At 44.9% G+C, this 21,093-nt stretch overlaps 1 protein-coding gene and 1 long non-coding RNA gene across 2 annotated transcripts in view; one reads left to right on the top strand and one right to left on the bottom strand.

The window, feature by feature from the left end:
• The window catches only part of TET2 (tet methylcytosine dioxygenase 2), a 73,666-nt gene extending 55,152 nt beyond the window's left edge, over positions 1-18,514 (bottom strand). Inside the window, exon 1 of the mRNA XM_061359423.1 lies at positions 18,357-18,514. Coding sequence (XP_061215407.1) covers positions 18,357-18,386 — 30 coding nt within the window. The 5' untranslated portion in view covers positions 18,387-18,514. The remainder of the gene's footprint in view (positions 1-18,356) is intronic.
• The window catches only part of LOC133215407 (uncharacterized), a 136,872-nt gene that overhangs the window by 49,028 nt on the left and 66,751 nt on the right, over positions 1-21,093 (top strand). The window lies entirely within an intron of this gene.

Raw genomic sequence — 21,093 nt, 5'->3', positions numbered from 1 at the left:
TGCTTTAAATACTAACTTCACAAGACCATCAGGACTAGCTAAAAACAATATCACATGTTCATTAAATACTGAAACTAGAAACAAAAGAACTACAGGAGAGAGCTTCTTCCTCTTCCTTCAATCTAATCTTTATAAAACAAACACAACAGTGGTTTGCTCTTCTTAGAACAATTTCATGCCACTGCTTTAGAAAGAACTGTTTAAGTGACCACACTAGCTGCTGGTGGCATAAACTACAACTTTCTGGGTGTTGCAAAAAACCAAACAAATGAAGAAAATAAGTTCTTTGGGTAGGTGGTCACTATGTGTATGTTGCTCCTAGTAACAGCTTTTCTTGACTGTTTTCGTAACAGGACTCCCAGGCATACTGTGAAAAGTCTTTAGAGGAGGGAGGACACAGGGAAACAGCCAGCAGCAGCTGAGAAGTGCCACAGTGGAGCAAACAAGTGTCTGGTTTTATCATAGTCTGCTAAAGGGCAGATGCCTCAGAGAAAGGTATAAACATTCAGTAATACATTCAGCCAACCTCCAGCTTACAGCCAAAACCATGAGACTTATTCGCCCCCACTCCTGCATAGAGGGAGGTGTATCCTAAGGAGCTGGAGCCTAATTCATAGAAATGGCTGCTACTTACAAAAGAATCTGCATTGGCAACAGGTTGACAGCAAGGTTCTTAGGTTAACCACACCCAGTTGTATTTGTTTCCTTTCAGCAATGTGAAATATGTTGGCTGTTACTTCTCCAAATACTCTTGTTCTTCAAACTGTGCTAGAGAGCCGAGGGTAAGCTCTTGAGAGCCCTTCTCTGCCTTTAATGTATGGTATCCAGCCCACCCTCTGGTGTTACTTTCACTGTGCTCAACTTCCTCCTCCCTTGCTCTGTGCTGCCCATTTTGAGGCCCTGACCCAGCACAGGAGTATTTGGAGTCAGAATACCCTAGCAGTGCTCATAATCTGCAAATTTTATACAAAAATTTTACTGGAACAAAAGGAGGAGAATTCAGATCTTCCCTTACATGCTTCTGGCTTTCACAGCTCATGAGAAACCTTTTCTAGTGTTCTGCATTTCTGAAACATGCTTCTATCTCCATCCGCTACAAAACCAGCATAACAAAATCATACATACTATTAAGTACTGCACTGCTTCTGGTTTTGCCACTTCTCTTTAGTGCCACTTTGAGCAAGTACCCATATTAAGCTGTATGTGACATGGTCCAGATCCTATCTGGGGGAGCGTTCTTCACATTATGCATGGGATACCAGCAGTGTGCCCACAGACATGGTCCTTCTCTGAGAAATGTGGAGTCCAGAGTATCACGGACTCTCATGAAAATGCATAATTAGTTATTTTAAGATTCCCACAGTATGCATTTCCTCCTCCTTGATGATACCAACTTCTCTGTTTTGACACACTAGCCTTTTTCCTGAAGTTGTTCTGGGGTTTCTCGTATGCAATGTCTCAGAAGACAGGAATAATCATGAGTACAATCACTGAATGAGGGACAGCAGTTCCCGGAGTTACAGTGAATATCAAGCTCAACAGTTGATGTCAATCCTTTTAAGAAAAAGGGCACTTTTTGCAGAGGTTGTAGTCCTGCTTGTATGGCTTTCTTGGGAATTAAGTTACTTTTCTTCTCAGCCTTGGCAGCGCCTCAGCTGGAATGCTGTATCTGTCCTAAAAGAAACAAAGTTGAACAAAACTAGAAGACTTGGAAGGACACAATATCTGCACTAGCAGAGGTCTTCTAGAGCAGATTATCCAAGTATTTGTCAAAACTGAAAGTTACAATTTATCCGTCTTGGAAGAAGAAAATGGATTAAATGCTCTCTTCCATGGCTATTCCATATAACTTTTAGGAAGAACAAGTCCAACTTTCTCACTGCTTTGCACTGGTACATGGAAACTCCATTTAGTTTCCTGATAAAAATTTTCCTGGATGAGGGTGCAAGCAAATTTGAACAGGCCATAATGGGCTCACAAAGAGAACACACTGACCATCCTTCCCCCCAAAATGAAACAAACCCCAGTTTTCTGTATCAGAACTTTACATGACACTCTTTTACATGGAGTTTCATGATACTAACCATGCCTGAGACACCCATCCTCTCCATACTCATGGACTTATGGCAAGGAAAAATAATTAGGAAAGAAAAGAAAAAAAAGCTGCCAATACAGTGAAACATTAGGAGATTTTGCTCTGCTGGTGTATCTCTACTGAATTCATAAATCAGGGTTTCTTCTGTTTGCCTGTTACTTAAGAAATGCTGTTCTCTTTCACTGATGTATAATTTGGCTTTTAGAAATAGGGGGTAGTCTTACACTGTATTTTGAAACTTTGAAGGTTGGCCATGGCCAAAGGCAGGCTGATGGGCAAAGCACAGTAGTATTTCTTGTACTGAAAGACATGGGAAGAAATGTCAGCACCTCACTGGTATAATCCCATGAAAATTAAGAGCCTTTGCTGGCATGGCTCAGTCAATTTTTATGTTTTTTAAACTTACTCTACAATGTGGGATTTCCTTGCTTTCCTAAGAACATCTCTGGGAATTTGCCTGCACGCATTCCCTAGTACTGTAAAAATCTAAAATGGTCTTTGTTTCTTTCATTGGTTTTGTTCTCTTTTGCACACATTGTAGTTCTTGTGACTCTCAAATTAACGGGACTTGTTTTAAGCAGGGTGATGGGAAGCATTTTCTGTCTGTGGCTTGTGCTGAGCAGATATTCTGCAGGCCTGTTGCATGTTCCTACCTTGCCTTTGAGTGCTGTGGGCAGTTGTTAATGTAACTTAATGTAGTGTCCAGCAGGTGTTCTGTATGTTTTCTTCTCTGTGCACAAAAAGAATAAGCAGTTGGTCTGCTAAGGAACTATTTTCTGCTGAGAAAGCAATGAGTAAGAGAGACTGAGGAACAATGTGGTCCCTGTCTGTCTACCTTCTGGGTCAGGGAGTCCTCTCACTGCCTCATTCAGTGCTGCGAATTTTGGTAGCACAATTCAGATCCCAGCCAAGATTCCCAGCTCCAAGAGACATCAATGAAAACTCCCTCTGGTAAATACCACAGGCACTATTTCATCTCCATCTTCCCCTGCTTTTTTGCAGATTGGCTTTTGAAGGGAGTGGGGGGCAAAGGGGATTGGCAGAAAACTACAAATTGGTGAATAATCTCTTGCTCTCTCTCACACACACATGTGGCAGAAAAAGCTATGGCTGGGGATAGTTGTTTATTATGCTAAGGGATTCTTTTCCCCAGACTATGCACCACTGACATGACTACTGATCAGCATATGTTCTAAGTGTAAGAAAAATCAGAAGTCCCAAGTCTGTTCTCTGGTAGTTGGGTAAAACTCTTTAGTAAGAATTGCACCCATGCATCAAGACATAATTAAACTTTAGGTGTGCCTTTGCCGAACTTGTTAAACAAGACTTCCATTACTTTTTTACCTAGAGGACAAACCCATGACAGAGTCTGTATTTATTTTGAGATACTCATCTAAACTGACACAATGGCGGTATTCACCCTGTAGCATCCAATGGTAATCTTACATTATTTGCTTCTATCCTGCCCCCAACTAAAAGTGTTGAATAAAATAATCTTCATCATAAGCAGCATTTCTTTCCTTTTATTCTCTTCATTGGGTGACTATAAGAAGCTCTTTGTGTAACAAAAGAAAATGTCAACAAAAGAAAATGTCCAACAGTAAGAAGATTCTCTGAGTCAAAGATTGTCCTGGGTTCAGCAGTAGCCGACAGGGTTTAAACCTCAACAAAGATGTACCAGACAGAATTTGTGTATATGCATAGATCTTTACACTGATTAACCTAAATGTACTGGTAAAGCCCACAGACAACATAAATACTAACACACTAGTCCCTGTAAACCTCAGTACTTACTGATTCAGAACATTTTTTAAAGTGCTTCAGGGCTTCTGGAGAAGTCCAGAAGATGTACAGTGATGTACTCGTGAGAAAAGCTTTATACACTTAGAGAAGATTTTATAGTAAGGCTTTAGTTCTCCTTTCTCAAAGTTTGCCCATACTTGTACAGTTTTACAGTATGGTGGATTTGGTTTCTTCAGGCAGGAGAAATGCCACAAAGAACTCTTAAAATAACACACAAAAGTGACCTATTTCTCCATTCTTATTTCTAGGTCTATTGCACACAGTCTAATGAACACTGTAATGAACATTCAGTAGTGAAAAGATATCAATAACTGACGCAAGCACATTTGCTCACATTCCAAATGCACCATTAAAAATCAGCTGGAAGACTGGGCAAACCCAGCAAGGGGCCAGGGGCCAGCCTGCAGAGAGAGCACACCACCTGCTCAGGTTAGAGCTGTCTGACCACATGGCATGAGTTAGTGACCAGGCCAGAGTGGACATGTGTTGGCCTCTCCTGTTTTGTTTATACAGTGGAAAACACTGCAGGAGCCTCAACACTCTGACGCAGAGCTGCCATGGGTATGGACGGGAAAGGTGAAGAGTATGGACTGGCTTTATACCTACAAAACTTTTATTTAGTAATGGGATTGAATTGCTTTGGAGAAGAGGCATGGAGAAGCTTGTAGTGTACCTTTCCTAAGGGCTTTGTCATTATGATAATTACAAATGCTGTGATGTATCATAGTAACTAATATAAACCAGAACTACCATCTTTCTACCATCTCATCTGCTTCTGAAAGGTCAATCTTTCTGTTTGGGAGGCAAAAGAAAAATCCTTCACCATTCAGGAGTCTTTTGCAAAGCTGGGATTAAGTTCCTTGATTCCAAAAGTAAAAACTGGAAGTGATTTATTAACAAGAATGGGTTATTTCTGCTAGCTTAGCAGCTTTTTCAAGAAAGCTCTGTTTATCTTTGGCACCCACTCACAGTTACATAGCCTGTCTTCCTCCACATATGGGTAATTCTGAGAAAACTTCAAGAACGCTAGAATCTGACAAAAAGTAATTGTCTGACCACGTGCTTCAATTTTACAATAAACTGCTAACTTCTACGAAAGAAACTGCTCTGAAGTAATTTGGGTACAATATAAACTTCTTTGGAGAACTTCACGGGTGAGGAAGAACACTTTTCAAAAGTAGGTATCTACTGCATCCAAAAATGATTTAAGAAAAAGATATATGAAGATAGAATGAGGACATTTGACAGTTGAGCATAGAGTGCCTGGTTTGCTAAAGGGGCATTTCAGCTATGCATTTTTCTCTTAAGACTCATGTCAAAAAATCTGGTCAGCCATATAGTGGTATTCATATTTTGTAGATGGAGGTATGTCATTTGAAACTACTAAGGCATCTTTTTCCTAAACGGATGGTCACAACCTGACTACACAGCATTCATTAGTGCCCAAGTGTTAATAAAGGAATAAAAAAGGAACTGTCAATCAGGAACCACAGGATTACAAAGTGTTCTTTTCCTTTAGCCAAAGTAAGCCAGCTTTGCAGTTCCTTCCCCCTTTGAAAATTCTACGTGCTTTCTGAGTCAGTTCAACACAGAAACAGACTTATGGAGCCGAAGAACACAGTCACTTCTATCCCTGAGGTGCTGAATCACTTACCCACCACTTCTGCTAGTTAATAGTAGCTATTTTTAGATTACGGTGGAAAACTCTCTCATGATGGCAATGATATTTCAAAACAGTTTGGGAGCAATATCATCTGCCTCGAACACCCTATGTGCTCTCGGAGCCTGCGTTCAGTCCGAGCGGCCCGCTATTCACTCCCAGCACCGGCGATCTCGGTCACTCTTGCACGCGGGATGTGGCATTCGCTGACTCTTTCATAACTGCCCGTAAGAGTTCTGGGGTCATGTTTGTAAACACTGCTGCCACGTGCGCGGGAGCACGTGGTGAGACACCAGCATGACCTGGAGTGCTGAGCCGAGAGGTAAACCTTGGCGCCAGTGTCGATGTCACTAAGCCAACTAGCGCCAACTCTCCCGGCACTGGCGTGCACCCCTTGCAGCCCTGTGAAACGCCACGGTGAGTTGTCTGAAGGGCAAATGGGAACCTTTCTCCGTACGTGGCACACATGTGCAAAAGTTGATGGTGTCCAGGCAGGTTCCTTCTCTCAGCTGTAAGTAAATGGCAGCACTGAATTGCTCTCAAGAAAAATAAAACTCATTTCTGCCCTAAGTCACTGAAATTGGAGCCAGTGTGGTCCCACGACACAATGAAAAACTATGGCTATTAGGAAAAATAATTGTATAAGGGCACATCGCCAAAGTTTCCAAAATGACTTCAGAAGCAGATAACTGAGACTTCGTGTCTGTAACAGCTTTTTGCTGGCTTTGCACTGACGAAATTAAGACCACGTTTCAGGCATTTGAGGAAGTAACTCCTAAATTATTTCTGTTTGTATCAGTAGAGGTTGCGTGAAAGCTAGATACGGCCGGTACAAACAGAAGTCCCAAGTCTTTCATTTCCTCTTAACAAGAAATTAGCAGATACAGCCACCCAAAGCCTATAGAAAGTTTCATCTCACCCTAGCCATGTACTTTATACGCTTCAGGAAAAAGAAAAAAACACGGTGGGGCACAACAGCCTGTGGTTGCTGTCCCTCCCTCCTATAGCGGCTCTGTTTCAAGTGCAGCTGTAAGTCTCGTTTCCTTTGACCTTTGCTGGGAAAGCTGAGAATAGGACAAAGAGTTAAAGTGTTACCAGTCCCTGCTGAGTCTGCACTTCTCATCCAGGCAAGCCAGAGAGGCGGCTGGAAAAGGGTGTGCAAGCAGCAGAGGGTAAACGGGAGGGGTGTGAGGAGGGAGAGAGTAAAACAAAAGGAGAAAAATAAACAGCGCACACCCCGAAACAAAACAGGGGAGCAAGCACAGAAAAATGCTTGTCTTTGAAGAACAGGAACTTTGCTGTTTGTTTCCCTCCATGTAGCTGTATATTGTTATCTGAACTCAAGGTACAGTAGATACATGAGTCCTTGAACTCTGAACTCATGAGGGGAGTGGCAAAAAGTAAGTCAATACAATTTTAGCTGAGTGGCTGGAAAGAAGCACGCTTTGTCTTTTTGTGCCTCAGCTATGGGAAGCCATTTAACGCAGCAATACACAGCTGTTCAAGCCTCTTTTCTTGCTGTAAGCCAACGGCCTGCTGAAACAAAGCAAAACCAAGACAGTCTTCTCCCAGTGGTAATGCAATTGCAGTTTCAAATACTAAGTGCTCCAAGCTACTTGTGTTCCACTGAGACCCATCAACAACCTGGACAAAAAGTGATCCTGCCCAGTTTGTTAGTGGGAAATAAAAAAAAAGGCCCCATTCATTTCCACAGACTTTCTGAAATCCTGCCCTACTGTAAATGTTACCCAATTCCCTAATAGCATCTCTGGAAAGCAGAAAAGCACCTTCCTCACCGCTGTGTGTCTAGCTAGCGCTCTCCAGCGCTACTACGCTGTCAAGCAACGAAGTTTCTATTTTTGACTCAGTGTGGACAACCTTGCCCGAAACTCCGGCCTGAATTTTGCTTAAGTGCAAACTGAGCAAACCCGTGTGAGCTAGTAGACTCCATCGGCCCACCGCAGCCCTGCCTTTGGCCACGACTGCTATGAGCAGCCATGAGTGTGGGTGAAAACCAGGGTGTCTCGCAAGCTGCGTGAAGGGAGCTGGATCCCACAGCGTGGCACCCTCTCGCCCCAGGGACACCTGGGATGGTGTTTGTAAACAACACAGCCACGTGCACGCAAGCCACGTGGGGACACGGCCGGCTGAGACTCCAAACCAACGTGGGGAGAGCAGCAACTGCAGGAAGAAAGTCTGAGTGCTCCCGCTCCATCTTTTTCCAAAGCACTATTGAATCTCAAACCATGGCAGGGAAAAATCCATCTGTTCTTCACAGTCAGCTGCCTCTGTCAGTATCCAGAGATGCTGCATGAGCTAAATTACCCACTGGATTTTATTTCCAAATGCATTTCATCATGGATTGTATCACAAGCCTGTGAATGTGCTGAAGTTACTTAGGGTAGGCTCCCAGTTAAATGCACTATGTACCAAAACAGGCAGGCTGAGCTATGACTACCCACAGCAAAAGAACTCTCAAATACCAGAGAGAGACAATAAAATTTCCTGTCTCTGATTCAGGACTAGGATAACAGGTGACTGTTGCACAGAAAGCTATGAGTACTGTTACAGTTGTGTCATATCCCATCTCCAGCAGAGATTTCTGACAACAGATTAAAGTTGGTTTTGGTGGTGGTTTATTTCTTCTCCCTTGAGTTTTGCTACTGAGTATGATATTAGTGTTAGGGTTTGTGAACCCTTAACAGACCTTCAATTGATAAAACAGATCAAAACAGGAATTGTGTAGTAGGTTGGAGCTGATGTGCACGAACAGTTTGCAGACTGTGGGAAATCTTGCCTGAATGAATAGGAGGATCAAGGGTATTAAAGGTTAATGAGAGTTACTGGAGTACCTACTTATTGAAATGACATTTCACAACTCTGTTTCACACACTGCAATTAACCAACACAACAAACTATTTTTAATTAGCTCATTGTGACATTTTGCTTATTTATTTGGAGGCACCCAGAGACATCTGCAGCACTAGTAAAACTGAGATAACATCCTTTCCTGCACCCCTTCTCACTTGGGAGTGGAGAGTTTCAATACTGCTGCAGTCAAAGCAGTGCACAAAAAGCCATCCTCTTTCCTAAGGAGATAAGTGACAGTAATTCATTTGCTGGGTTGTTTTGGATGAGCACTACTGGTTTAAAGGTCTGAAGCTTGATGCAGCAAAACCCAAGAACATTCTGTCAATCAATAGAAAATGCTACTGAAAACCAACTTGTGAAAGAAGTGAAAAGCTACTCCTTTCTGAGAGTCTGGTTTCTGTTTCTTAAAATTGATACTTCTGTTATCTTAGTAAGCAGAGAAAACTATCTGTAAAACTCTGAATGAGCAGGAAGGAGGGTGTCACGGGTAAAGCACTGGGGCTTAGGAGATACGGGTTCAGTTCCCATCTACACCACAGCTTTCCTGCATGTCTTTTAGGGTTAAAAAAAAAAAAAAAAAAGTAAAGAAAAAAAAGGAAAAGGCGCTTGAAATGAATGGCTCCAGCAGGGTTCGTGCCTTGTTGCGTGATCTGTGTGTGCTTTGGCTCCCAATTGTTGCTTATTAATTTTGTATCCTTTCTCTTTGCATGTTTTGGCTGCTCATTAATATTGTCACCCTAGGGAAAAGACTGTAGCAATGCTGAGTAGGAACTCTGCAACACTCGGAGAAGGTAGCAATAGCAGCTTTGCCTTATTTACTGCAAATATTTTGGGTTTTGGAAGGGAGCTGCCTGCCTCTGCTTTGCGTTATAAACAAGAGTTACTAACACTCTGGCCTCTTGTGCACTTCCAGACCCCTTTTCTTTGTCTTCTTTACTAAATTAAATAGCAAACTGGGACAAATATGCTGTGTTTGTACAGCCCCAAGCACAGCGGGATTCTGTTTTGTGCCTGGGATATGAGGTGCCTCCTAACGTGCAATAATTAATTTCACTCTATCCACTCTCTTTATATTTAGAAGCATAAGAGTTGCCATCCTGAATTAAACTCATGTTCTAGCTTGTCCAACCAGCTAGTAGCAGCTGTTTCAAGAATAAAACAGCTATTCGGTAGGTAGTTACAGACTCACTCTTCCAGAGGCAAAACTTATTCTCAATCCATTAGCCAGAGTTTATATTTTAAAGCAAAAATACATGTTAACTTGCAACTATTTTGAAAAGGTTGAGTTTTTAAAAAGCAAAAATTAGCTCCGAGTTTCTATACCTGCATCTTTCCATCCATTTCCTCCCTGCTCAAAGAAGAAATATGTGACTAGGTGCCTCACTCCTGCAAGTGACTCTACACAAGCAGGCTGTTGCAGCTCTGTGAGCCCAACGAAAATGAATAGGGCTTTGTGAAAATGGCAAGGACTGCCATCAGTTTGCAGGATCACAAGTCAGCTGACAGCATTTGGGGGTGGGAGGGAAAACACCTATTACTTAACATCTTGTCAAGTGTATAACATAGGCACAGTGGGAAAATGCATAGAAATCTGCTTTCCTACCTGGTTTCTCACTTCTTGGGCATTACATATGGTAACAGAGAAATAAAATAGATTAGCACAATTTTTATTTTTTCTACTATTTTCTCACACTGACAAAAGCTTCTTCTCTGCAGTAAGGATTACAGGGAAACAGAAAAGTACATGTCCAAACTTATTTGAAGAGAAAAAAAATGTTCTGTGGAAAGTATGGAGAGTACCATAGAAAAAGCAAGGAACTGAAAGGCTGTATTTTTCTGTGGTGTGCACTTTTCATGTTTATGAATATTGAGAGTGCTCTTCATTCTTTGGTCAATATTTTCTCTTGCTCCTGGGTATGTGATGTGTACACTCACAAACTGATTGCACGTTGAATGGACAATCACTAGCATAGGTTTTCTTTCCCCCCAAATGTCTACTGGTTATGTGTGTTAAATAAGTGTTAAGTCTGACCCTTTTCAGTTGCTCAACTTTTGTGGTTTTGATTTTTAACGTTGCCATTTTAGTAATACCTCAGACCTTTTTGGTTTGAAGTCAAACAGACAAATAAGCAAAGGAGTGCTAGGGGAACAGAAATCTTGTCATTTGAAAAGACAATATGTGAAGGTCTGTAACACATACACACACACACTTCTCCATGTTCCAGGGAGAGGCGAGTCCAATGTATTTTCCAGCTTTCATATGTTCTCTTTCAGGGACAAATTGCATTCCTTTTATTAAGCTATACATAAACTTCAAGCTTCTAGGAAATATCTCACTTCTGTGAACTTTAGTAACTTTGGGAGGAGGGGAGCAACTCCTGCTTTACTGCAACAATACATTTTCCTGATTTTACCATGAACAGGACAATAATGCTACTTGCACACAAGAGGAAATATGCAATCATTCTTTTCTCCTTTTTGCTTACATAAGAGCTGAAAGAGTTTTGTGTCCTTTGGCAAGTATAAAAATTGTATAACTTCAAAGTATGTGACTTCAAACACAAGTAAAGTAGCACCGAAAGAACAAATAGATTAAACAAAGATGAAAAAAAGTATCAGGAGCATGAAATGGGAGTGAGTATTGCACAAACAGTTGTTGTCTCTCATGCTAAGGGACAAATACGGAAAGTTTTACTAAAGGACACTAAAGTTGAAGGCAAAACTCTTCTGTCAGCATCAGGCCCAGGGTTAGTATATGCCCTTTGATCTCTCTAACAGCACTAGAAGTGGCCAGAGAAGGAACAAATAGTCAGTGCAAACTCAGAAATACCTTTGTCACATATTTTTTCATATATTATTTATTCTTGCTTTCTAGCTTCTGCTAGCCAGCTGCTGCAAGAGTAATTGGAACTGTAGGTCAACAAGAAGTCAGAAAACAAAACAAAAGGAGGTGAAGAGCTTAATGAAACAGAAGCAGGTTCTGGATGTGACCCAAATAATTGTGTCTCATAAATGACAGGTGAGAACCACTGGAGTGTAATAACAAAAATACAGTGATGTAATCTACATAAACATAACATGGAAGCAGCCAATGTGAACATACAATTAATAGCAGAAGTTATGTGTATAACAAGGTCTGTGGACTGTCCTTCATACTGTGTTGTATGATGGTGAATACCATGACTCATCTAGACAAATTCAGAATATGGAAGAGACACTTGGACCAACTGCTTAGGAAAAAAACAGTTCTTAGGATTCATTTTACATGGCAAGCAGTGCACTTTGCACACCATCCCGAGCACTTGCTGCAAAACTGCGTGAGAAAGTCCAAAAACTGTGCATGGGACTGGAAAATAATGTTTCTGGATAAGGAGCAGAATCTCTGCCCACAGTGTACGCACTGTACAGGCTTTACGTGCCTTTGGAGATGAAAACCTGTCTGACAGCTTTGGTTTAGGTCCAGAGGGGAGGGCATGAAACATATTGTCAGTTGGGTGCTTCTGACCAGCTACAACATATTTTCATCTGTGCTTCCTGAAACCATCTTGGCAACACAACACAAATAATTTCCACCACTTTTCCCCCCTCCTTTTTCCTTTTCATTTCCCCCCTCCTTTTTAAACAACAGATTCATGGCATTATCCATTTGGTTGAGTAAATGCAGAAATCTCCACCAAGCTTCTTACGTCTAATGGAGATCCAAAACTTGCCTTGCAGTGGTATTAGCTTTCGTAACAGCAACGCCTCTTTGTGTCAACATGTCTCATTAAGTAATAAAGACTTTCAGCTATTTGATTTTACTTATAAAGTTAGTAGGATTCACTGTTTCTTTTTTGTTCTTTAAAAAGAGAATTGTTCTAGTATGCTAACAGGCAGTGAGTCATGCCTCATTAAGGAAAAATATATACCCATTTACAGTGGGATTCTTGTATTGCAAGAGCTGTTTTGTCATGAAATCTTTCAGGGATTGAATTCCTTATAAATTTTTAAAGAGGGTAGGGGGAGGCACAGAAATCATTTGAAACCTTTGTAACAATTCCCTTAACCCCCCATCTCATACTTAGGGTCAATCTGTTCCAAGCAAACACGTCAACACAGCCCAGATTGCGCTCGAGCGGGGGAAAAACAGCGGTATCTGACAAAGGACCCAAGGATCTAGAATGCAACACAGATGCAGAAAGCTCAGCCAAAACCCAAACTGCGATATGTTTTCTTAAACTGTGAGGTTTTAGTTTTCCCCCTCCCTCCTCCACCGCCCTTGAGGACCAGGGATGTTCCTAGAACTCTGTCCTCACTGGCTGCGTGGAGGCAGCTGCCGAGGATGCTGGGACACTGTTTGTAAACACTCTAGCCACGTGCGTGCAACCGCATGGAGAGTCATCCTCCTGACCTAAACATCTACCCGCTTGGTAAGCCAGACTATTACTGCAGTGGAGCCAAATCCCTTTCCAACATGATGTGACCTAAAGCAGCTCACGCCAGGATATTAGAAGATAAAGCTTGGACTGTTTATGCATTATTAGAAAGGAGATTAAGTAGACAAGTTGTTTAAATTTTTGTCATAAAAATGTAAGTTTAAGTGTAGGGGCGCTCACGTAAAGTCATGTTGCTCTTTACAGGTCTCCAAAAAATTTGACTTAAACCTGGAAACTTCTCCTCCCCGATGCATACATGTGGTGAAACCAATCTTCATATGATGGGAACCCACGTGAACTATATTTGAGGTCAGAGGTAATGCTGTAGAGTACATTAAGATATTTAATGCTGTCTACACTGCATCACAGTAACTAACCAGAAAGTGCCTGGGCTACTGCCCTGTACCCGTGAAAGACACTTCCAAGAGGTATTTGGTTATTTAGCTATTCCTGGATATCTTATCTAGCTGACCAGTCACTTGCTCACTTCTTTGAAATTGTCTTAAAAGAAATAGCGTCCTTGATTAGGATTAAGATGCTGAATTTTCCTTTCTTGCTGAACTTTAGCATAGAACAAGCCTATTCCATCATGCACTGCAACAGAAATACTGCCTTTATTTTTTCTATTATTATTTTTAATAAGAGGAATAAAACACACTGAGAATTAGGTCAAACTGAAGCCTCCATACCGCAAGTCTTTATTTCTCTGTAAGAATACTCCTGCTGGGGTTTCTTGTGATATGTATGCTACATGACAATAACACTCCAATTTGAAATCCACACCTCCACGGAGAACTTTGGTTTTGAAGGACAGCCTGAATTTTGTTCAGGTTGCTGAGATGATTCAGCTTTTTGTAAGGTGTTTGACAGAGAAGAACAAGCCTGCTTGAAATGATACACAGGAATCTAAATCTTTATGGCTTTTAATTGTTAAAATGTTTTTCTAAGTATAGCAGCTTTATTTAAATTGTCCCCAGATTTTAATCCTCTACTATGAACAACTAGTAAAAGACTCTTTCTGAGCCTCTTGTAAGGCAGGGCTTTATTTATTTATTTTTTCCAAGAACAGAGAGAGATACATGGGTGAAATTAGTTAGCCATTCTTCCTATATCTCCTTCTGTTACTCCCTGCTACATAATGTGAGGCACACTCCCAGTATTTTAACCCGAGCAACTTTGTGGGGTCATTCATCAGTTGTCATTGGGATTAGTCCATCTGATGCTAAAGGTTCAGAATTTTATTCCTTCACCCACCACCTTTGTCTCCACCCACAGAGCAATTCCTTGGGAAAACGGGTAGATTTTTCTTTTAAGATACTTGTCTACCCTAAGGGAAGGCAGAAGTAACTTCTTTTCAATGGATGACTGAGAAGATGATTACTCATGGTACTTTCCATTTGTAACATTTTATTAACTAGGATATTGGGACAAGCTATGTAAATCGAACACGTGAGCAGTAATGATCTGAAACTGTACCAACTGGAACTATGGCAACTTGTTACTAGCTACTTGTTCAGTGTTCAAAAGGATATTTTTCCAGCAGAAAAGCATTAAATGAGTAAGAAGGTACTCATTGCCTTACGGAGTATGGGATTGGAATAATGCTACAAGTGTGACTGATTCATATAATTCCCTTTCTGGCTTTCAGCCATGATGCAGTCATATGCCTTATCTCTGTTCAGACTACAGCTTTTCTTTTTTTTTTTTTTTTTAATAATGAATCATAGTACATCCCACTCCATTTCAGAACCAGTACATTGCCTTTCAGAATGATGTCACAACACTTACTGCTGCTGGCTGACTGCCTTAACAGCAATCAGAGAGCTGGACTAAATAAATACTGTATATTATTTGGCAAAATCATCTGTGGTTGTGTTCTCCAGCACAGTTTCCAAGATAACCACCAACTCTACTTGAAACTTGGCAACTTTGTTCTACCACTTTCAGGCTCCAATTGTGAAGCTGGCTTACAGATGCTGCTACCATGCTTAGAGCTACTGTGTGGCAGTCAAGTGAGAGAGGCAGTAGGGTCACTCTCTGTGACAAGCCAAATTTGACAGCTCATCTGAAATTCCACCTTGAAAAATGGACAGTTTTTTTAAAGAAGAACCTTACTTGTGGAAACACACGACACATCTTCTACTCAGAATGAAAGAGAGCAAAGGATTTAAAGTCACTGTTTAGGCATACTCTGAGAAAACCACTCTACTGCCCATGCAAGTAACTTAGAAGTGAAGCACTCTCTGTAATCCCAAACAGGGTCAGTAACATTAGTCCAACCCCAACTTTGTGTTTTTCAACACCTGAACAGTAGATTTATAGAATCATGGAATAGTTAGGGTTGGAAAGGACCTTAAGATCACCAACTTCCAACCCTCCTGCCATGGGCAGGAACAGCTCACACTAAGCTGTGTCACAAAAGGCTCTGTTCAACCTGGCCTTGAACACTGCCAGGGATGGAGCATTCACAACATGATGAGGTGGGGGGGTTGGGGTTGTTTTTTCTCTTCCTTTAGGAGACACAGTACCAGCAGCATCTGCAGTGCTCTGGGCAAGAGGGAACAATGGTTCCTTCAACTCTGGCAGCTGAAATCTCTGTTCCAGCAACAACTTCAGGCTCTCCTGATTCTGCACCCACAAACCAAAACATGTACAACCTCCCATTCCTGCTACCCAACACAGCACTGGTGCCAACAAGGGACCTTGGAAATCTCTCCGTCATAATAACTCCTCAGTTGGCACACGTTTCTTGTTCTTTAAACAATGTTGACATGCCAAAGTCTAGGACCATGCGCACTATATCAAAACAATACCAGTTTCCCTGGCTAAAAGCCAGAAATCAGTACAATGCCAAAGTCCTTGTTAAAAGCCTTAATATGACCAGTGACAGTTCTGCAAATTTGGGAGGCTCAGTGTCTCCCATTCAACTTTTTCTTCTTTTGAAGGTTTGTTAATAATTAGATCTGAAATGGGCAATACCCAACCACTTTCTGAGGTTGCCTGAATGCCTTCACAAAGTTTTTTTTTTATGTCACTTCCCCAAATGAAAGAACTACTTACACCAAAAGATGACTTTTGACTTCTTTATTTCATGTAAACAGCAGTTTAGTCCCACTACTGAAGCACTGTTATTTTTCACACCTTTGCCTTCCCTTTCTTTCCTCCTCCCTACCCCCTGGTTGCTAGGTTTAAATGTTTTCTGACTTCAGTGGCAGGGTTCACACTATGTTTTCCGTGACTCTGAGGAAAAGATAAAATATTGCCCAACACTGATTTATTTACATTGATTCCAAATTGTTGGTTTTCTGTAGAATAAAATCCAAGACATGCACATTCAGTCAAAGTGTTAACAGCAGCAGATCTGGCAAACTAGAAGTTCCTGACTTGTTAGATTTACCAATGTTTTCATGACATAAGGGACTTAAACATAATAGAAAGACTATAAATTGAGAGCAGGAAAAGAACTACACAAGTCTAATGAAGATGCAGCAAAGTATCAGTTTGTATCCAGTTTTGAGACTTTTTCTTTTTTAAACAGACGATACAGATATGTAGCAAGTGAGAACAGAAAATGTCAAATGACAGTAGCAACTAAAGAGCCACGCGTTTGAGACAGAAAGCACAGAAAAGTAGCGTTTCTGTGTGGCAGTCTATTAAAAACTGTTACATGGCCATTTTTAGTTACAGACCTTTAGCAATAAGATACAAACTATAATCTATATAGAAACTGCATAGGATTGCCTTTATGCGGAGGGGTGCAAAAAATTAAGGTATATAGGAAAAGAAAAAAAAACCCACTAAGAATGAAAGAAGTTTTGGGAAACGTAACAGTAGTTGAGGGGCAAGCACCCTAAGGGCTCAGAGAAACGTGCTCATTTTCCGTGGCTACTGGTAAGAGGAACCAATACGTTCATCACACACCACTTAAGGAAATTTGTCCAACTCCCAGAAGAAGGGATGATTTATAACTTACGGTCAGCCTGACATGCCAAGGGCATCTCTTAAAAGGACACCACATCTACGACTGTGTTGTTTTTTCCCCCTTTAACTCTGTCAGATCCCCCCCTATCATCAGTTTATACACGACTCTTGACCATTAACATCTCCCTGTTGAATATCTCCGGCAACCACGTCCTGTTTTGCACTTTACAACCACAAGAGAAAGTGCCGTAGTGGAATACACATGCAGATACACAAGTGAATGTACACGTTACTACACTCACCCCCTGCTGCAGTAAGTCAACTTGCCATTAACATGCAAATGGAACGGCCTCATTAGCCGACAAACAACACCCACTGACCTGCTTTCACTGGAAGGACACTACTTCCTAATCTCTGAAACTCCTAAACTTCACATTCAAAAAAGGAAAAAAAAAAAAAAATAAGAAGAATAACGCTGAACCGATATTCAGAGCTGCTGATCACTGCTCAAAGCCTGCACGTTTCCATGCCGCTCATCATGGAAAACAAATCTTACGATGAGATCTTTGGTTGCAGTATTTCGATGGAAGCACACGCTCGACCACATCACTTCTCCCTTCACCTCACCCTCCGAAAAGTAAAATTACTTAGCAGAGAGGGGTCTGCTAGATTACCAAGACTCAGACCGCGAGCCGAAAAGCCTCCTTTTAACTAAGGGCACGAGAACGATTGCTAGCATCCGAGGGGGTGATTCAACGCCAATAAATGCCACGATGCGAGCGCACGGTGCCGCGCGTCCGGCTCGCCAATGTGGTCAGGTTCCTGCTCTTGTCTGTCATCTGGCGGGGAACGAGCCTGACCTCGCCGAAAGCGTTATTTTAGGGGAACATACACGAGAAACTAACTCTTTTTCCCCCCCTTCCCGTGGCCACATTGTGCAAGCGGCTCCGACGGCAGGATTTAGCAACGCGGACAAAACGCGCGTGTAGATCGCACGGCAAAACGAAGGCCCCGCAGCGAGGGCCCCCCCCTCCCCACCGCACACACTTCTCCCGAGCCCCCCAGCACCGCGTTTCGCCTGTCTTCCCGCTCCCGTCCTACCCAAACTCCGCAAGTCCCCCCTCTCTTCCCCTTTCCCCGAGGCTGCGCCCGCCTTTGTGTCCGACCGGGGCTGGGGAGCGGCACAAAGCCGGGACCAGCCGCCGCTGCGGTCGCTCGGGACCCGGGAACCCGCGGGTTGGGGATGGGAAAGCCGGTCCCAGCGGGGCAGTCCCGCGGCAGGGAGCCGCCGGCCGGCCGGCCGAACGGAGGGGGCTCAAGCAGCGGGGCGCCTGCCGCCGCCGTCCCCCGCCGCCGCCGCCGCGCAGACAAAGGCGCGGGGAGGGGCGGCGAGGCAAAGTTGGGGGCCGGCCCCGCGGGGAGGGGGCGGCGGGGGCCCGCGGCGCCCCCCGCCGCCTCTGTCAGTCAGCCATGTTGGGGGAGCCGCGGCGGCGCCCACCCCCCAAAACGACGCCTGGCAACGCGGCGCGGCCCCGCGGACACCCCGTGGTGCCGCGGGGAAAGCGGGCGGCGCGGGGGGTCCCGCTCTGACCTCTGCCGCGTCCCTCAGCCTTGCCGACATCCAGCACGCACAGCCGGGCGCCGCGCTCCCCGCTCCTACAGGGCCGCCATCTTGCTTCCTTCTGCTCCTTGACGAAAGCGGCCGGGCCCCCGCATCAATATGCACGCGGCGCCCTGACGTCGGTGCCCGCCCTGCGCGCCGCACCGCCCCGCGAGCGATGCACACCCCCACCTTTCCCCCCGCCACCCCCCCCCCCACATGGCACCCCTTCCCTTCACGTGGCGCCCCCGTGCAGCCGGTGCGGGAGCGCCCCCGTCACCGCTGCCGCGGCACCGCCTGAGCGGGGGTGTCGGGTTGCTGCCGCTCTTTGCCCCTTCGGGGGTCCCCGTCCCCCCCTTTTGCCCTCTCCGCCCTCTCCCCTTTCTCTTCTGCTCGCACCGCTTTGCGCTGCGCGGGAGCCGGGTCCGGGGGGCACCCCCTCCCGCATCACTCCCCCTCGCCATTCTCTTTCCCCGGAGGCCCGCTCCGCTTTCCCACGCCGCGGGAGCCCGCCTGCTTGTCCCCCTGGCTCGGCGGGGGCTGGGAGCCCGTAACGCCGCTCGGTACCCGGCGGGCAGCGTGAAAGACAAGCTCCCCTCCAGAAGAGACAGAAAACAATCAAAAATAACAAAATCTGCCCAGGTTTCCCCAAAATGAAGTCCCGTGTCCGCATGCAGCCGGGCTCGTGAGCGGGGATGTCCCATCGCAGGGCAGCGGGACACGCAGAGGGCTGTAACAGCCCCGCAGCGCGGTGTGAGCGGGGCTGACGGCACCGCTCCGAACTTCGCTTTCACTGCTCCCCGCAGGAGAAGCGGTTCCGTGCGTATCGCGCGCAGAAGGAGGTCTGGCTGCTGGTCTCAGGGAGCGGAGTTCGGTGTCCTCCCCGGTCTGCCAGCCCTCGCCCCAGGCGAGCGACAGGTAGCCGCTGCCTTCCCCGCCCTGCGCCGCCCCGCTTCACCGGAGGAGCTGGACCCCTTCCAGCCGGGAGGCTGCGGGGAGCAGAGTGAGCAAAGCCGCCTCTCCGGGAACCGGCGCTGGGGTTTCACACCGCCGAACCCCGGAGCCCTGAGCACGAACTGACCCGCTCGCCTCCCCTTCGCCGTGCGAACCCCGAGCTGCTCTGCTCCGGCCTGCCCGGAAGGCGTTGAGAGGCCAGGGGGGAATTTTAGGAGAGCATTAGGTTCCCGGACAGACCCTCTCCCACCCGCAAATGTGTTCTTCACCCCGGGAGGAGCAGGAGGATGTCTGCAGGCGCTGTGCTCATCATGCCCGGGATCCCCGACTGTCCCTCGGGCTGATGAGAAAGAGCTTTAGGAAGATGCCAAACCCTACACACTCGGTGCCTATCGGAGTGATTTCTAGGAAGGTCAGATCATCGCGGGTATTAGTTTTTCGCATCGCAGGTTGTTCTCTGGCTTTTGGTTTTGCTTAAATTTTGGTGAAACATTTCAGAAGCAGACTGGAGACAGAAAGTTGCCCTTACAACTTGCTGAAACAGCCCTGCACTGATGGCAGTGTCATTCCTGCCACACCTGCACTGGGCAGCTCATGCTCCCCGGCCCTTGGAAAGGTGCTGATCTGGCTAGCCCTGTCCCATAGGAAACGTGGGGTTTCTAGATAAAGGTCCTTTTGTCTGCCTCCACAGAATTGGCTTCAGAGTGTCTCATGCAGCCTAAACCTGTACAAATAGGCTCAGCCTCTGCCTCTGGAAGAGTAAATGATGTTAATAACCGTCAAAGACTGTCTCAATTTTGCCAGGTTTTTTGTGCTTTTAGAGCACTTGCTCGATTTCCATTAGGCTTTAATCACTATTTGAAACTCTTTCAAGTCTGCTTTTAAAGCCTGGGGTTGCGTTTTCCCCTGGTGGGGCACATTCAGCTGACACTGCCGAGATCTAGCTCACTTAGCGGTGTGAAGCGCTGTCTCCTCCTGAGTCACTCCTGGAGCACCTGCAGACCCCTCTATCTTCTGCATGTCTTGTTCTGCCTAACCAGGGCAGGGCACCAAGTGGGTTTGGCCGGGCCTCTACCTCCGTGCTGCTCCCCGGTATTTGCATTGTGCTGGGTGAAGTGACCCTCCTTTGCATGGCTCAGGTATATCCATGCCCACACTCCCTTCGCCGCTGGGAAAAGCAGGTGGCTGGTTTTGGCAGGACTCTGGCGGACCAGCTCCCTGCTCCAATGAGAGCACAGCCCTCTCTTCCCTTTGCCCCAGCAAGCAGTTGCAAACCTGGCTGACTGGGGGGGTAAAGTGGCAAAAAGAAAGAAATAAAACTAAAACCAAGCACCAATCCCAAAGCCACAAGCAGGAGTTTCACACTGGGCTGCGATCCTTTTCCGACTGTGCTCCTGTGCTGAACATAAGAAAGCGACAGCTCATGCGTGTCTGACCTGCACGTATGAATGTGAGAGAAGCGAGCATTTTTGAAATGCTTCCTGACATAGGTGTGGTCCACTTCTCTGTTCTTTTCTTTCTCTTTTTTTACCTTTTTAACTTTACTGCCCTAATGACAGCCTGTTGCAATCACCAGGCTCAATAAACACAGGACCCATCCTGCTGAGACAGCAGCGCGGTCTTCCCTCCCGGCACACAAGGCTCATTTACCGGAGCCTCTCCTGCTCGCCCGGGGTTGTGCTCAGCTATCTTGACCTACAAGCCTCCTAATTGACCCGGTGCCATCCCATAGTCCTGCTGCATTTTGACAAACCACAGGATCTTTTGGCTTCCA

Source organism: Neopsephotus bourkii, unplaced genomic scaffold, assembly GCF_033783945.1.
Source record: "Neopsephotus bourkii isolate Nb327-2 ecotype Australia unplaced genomic scaffold, CSIRO-AGI_Nbou_v1 NB_977, whole genome shotgun sequence".
Taxonomy (NCBI): Eukaryota; Metazoa; Chordata; class Aves; order Psittaciformes; family Psittacidae; genus Neopsephotus; species Neopsephotus bourkii.
Note: the sequence above shows the minus strand (reverse complement) of the source record. Positions and strands in the feature narration are given on the sequence as shown.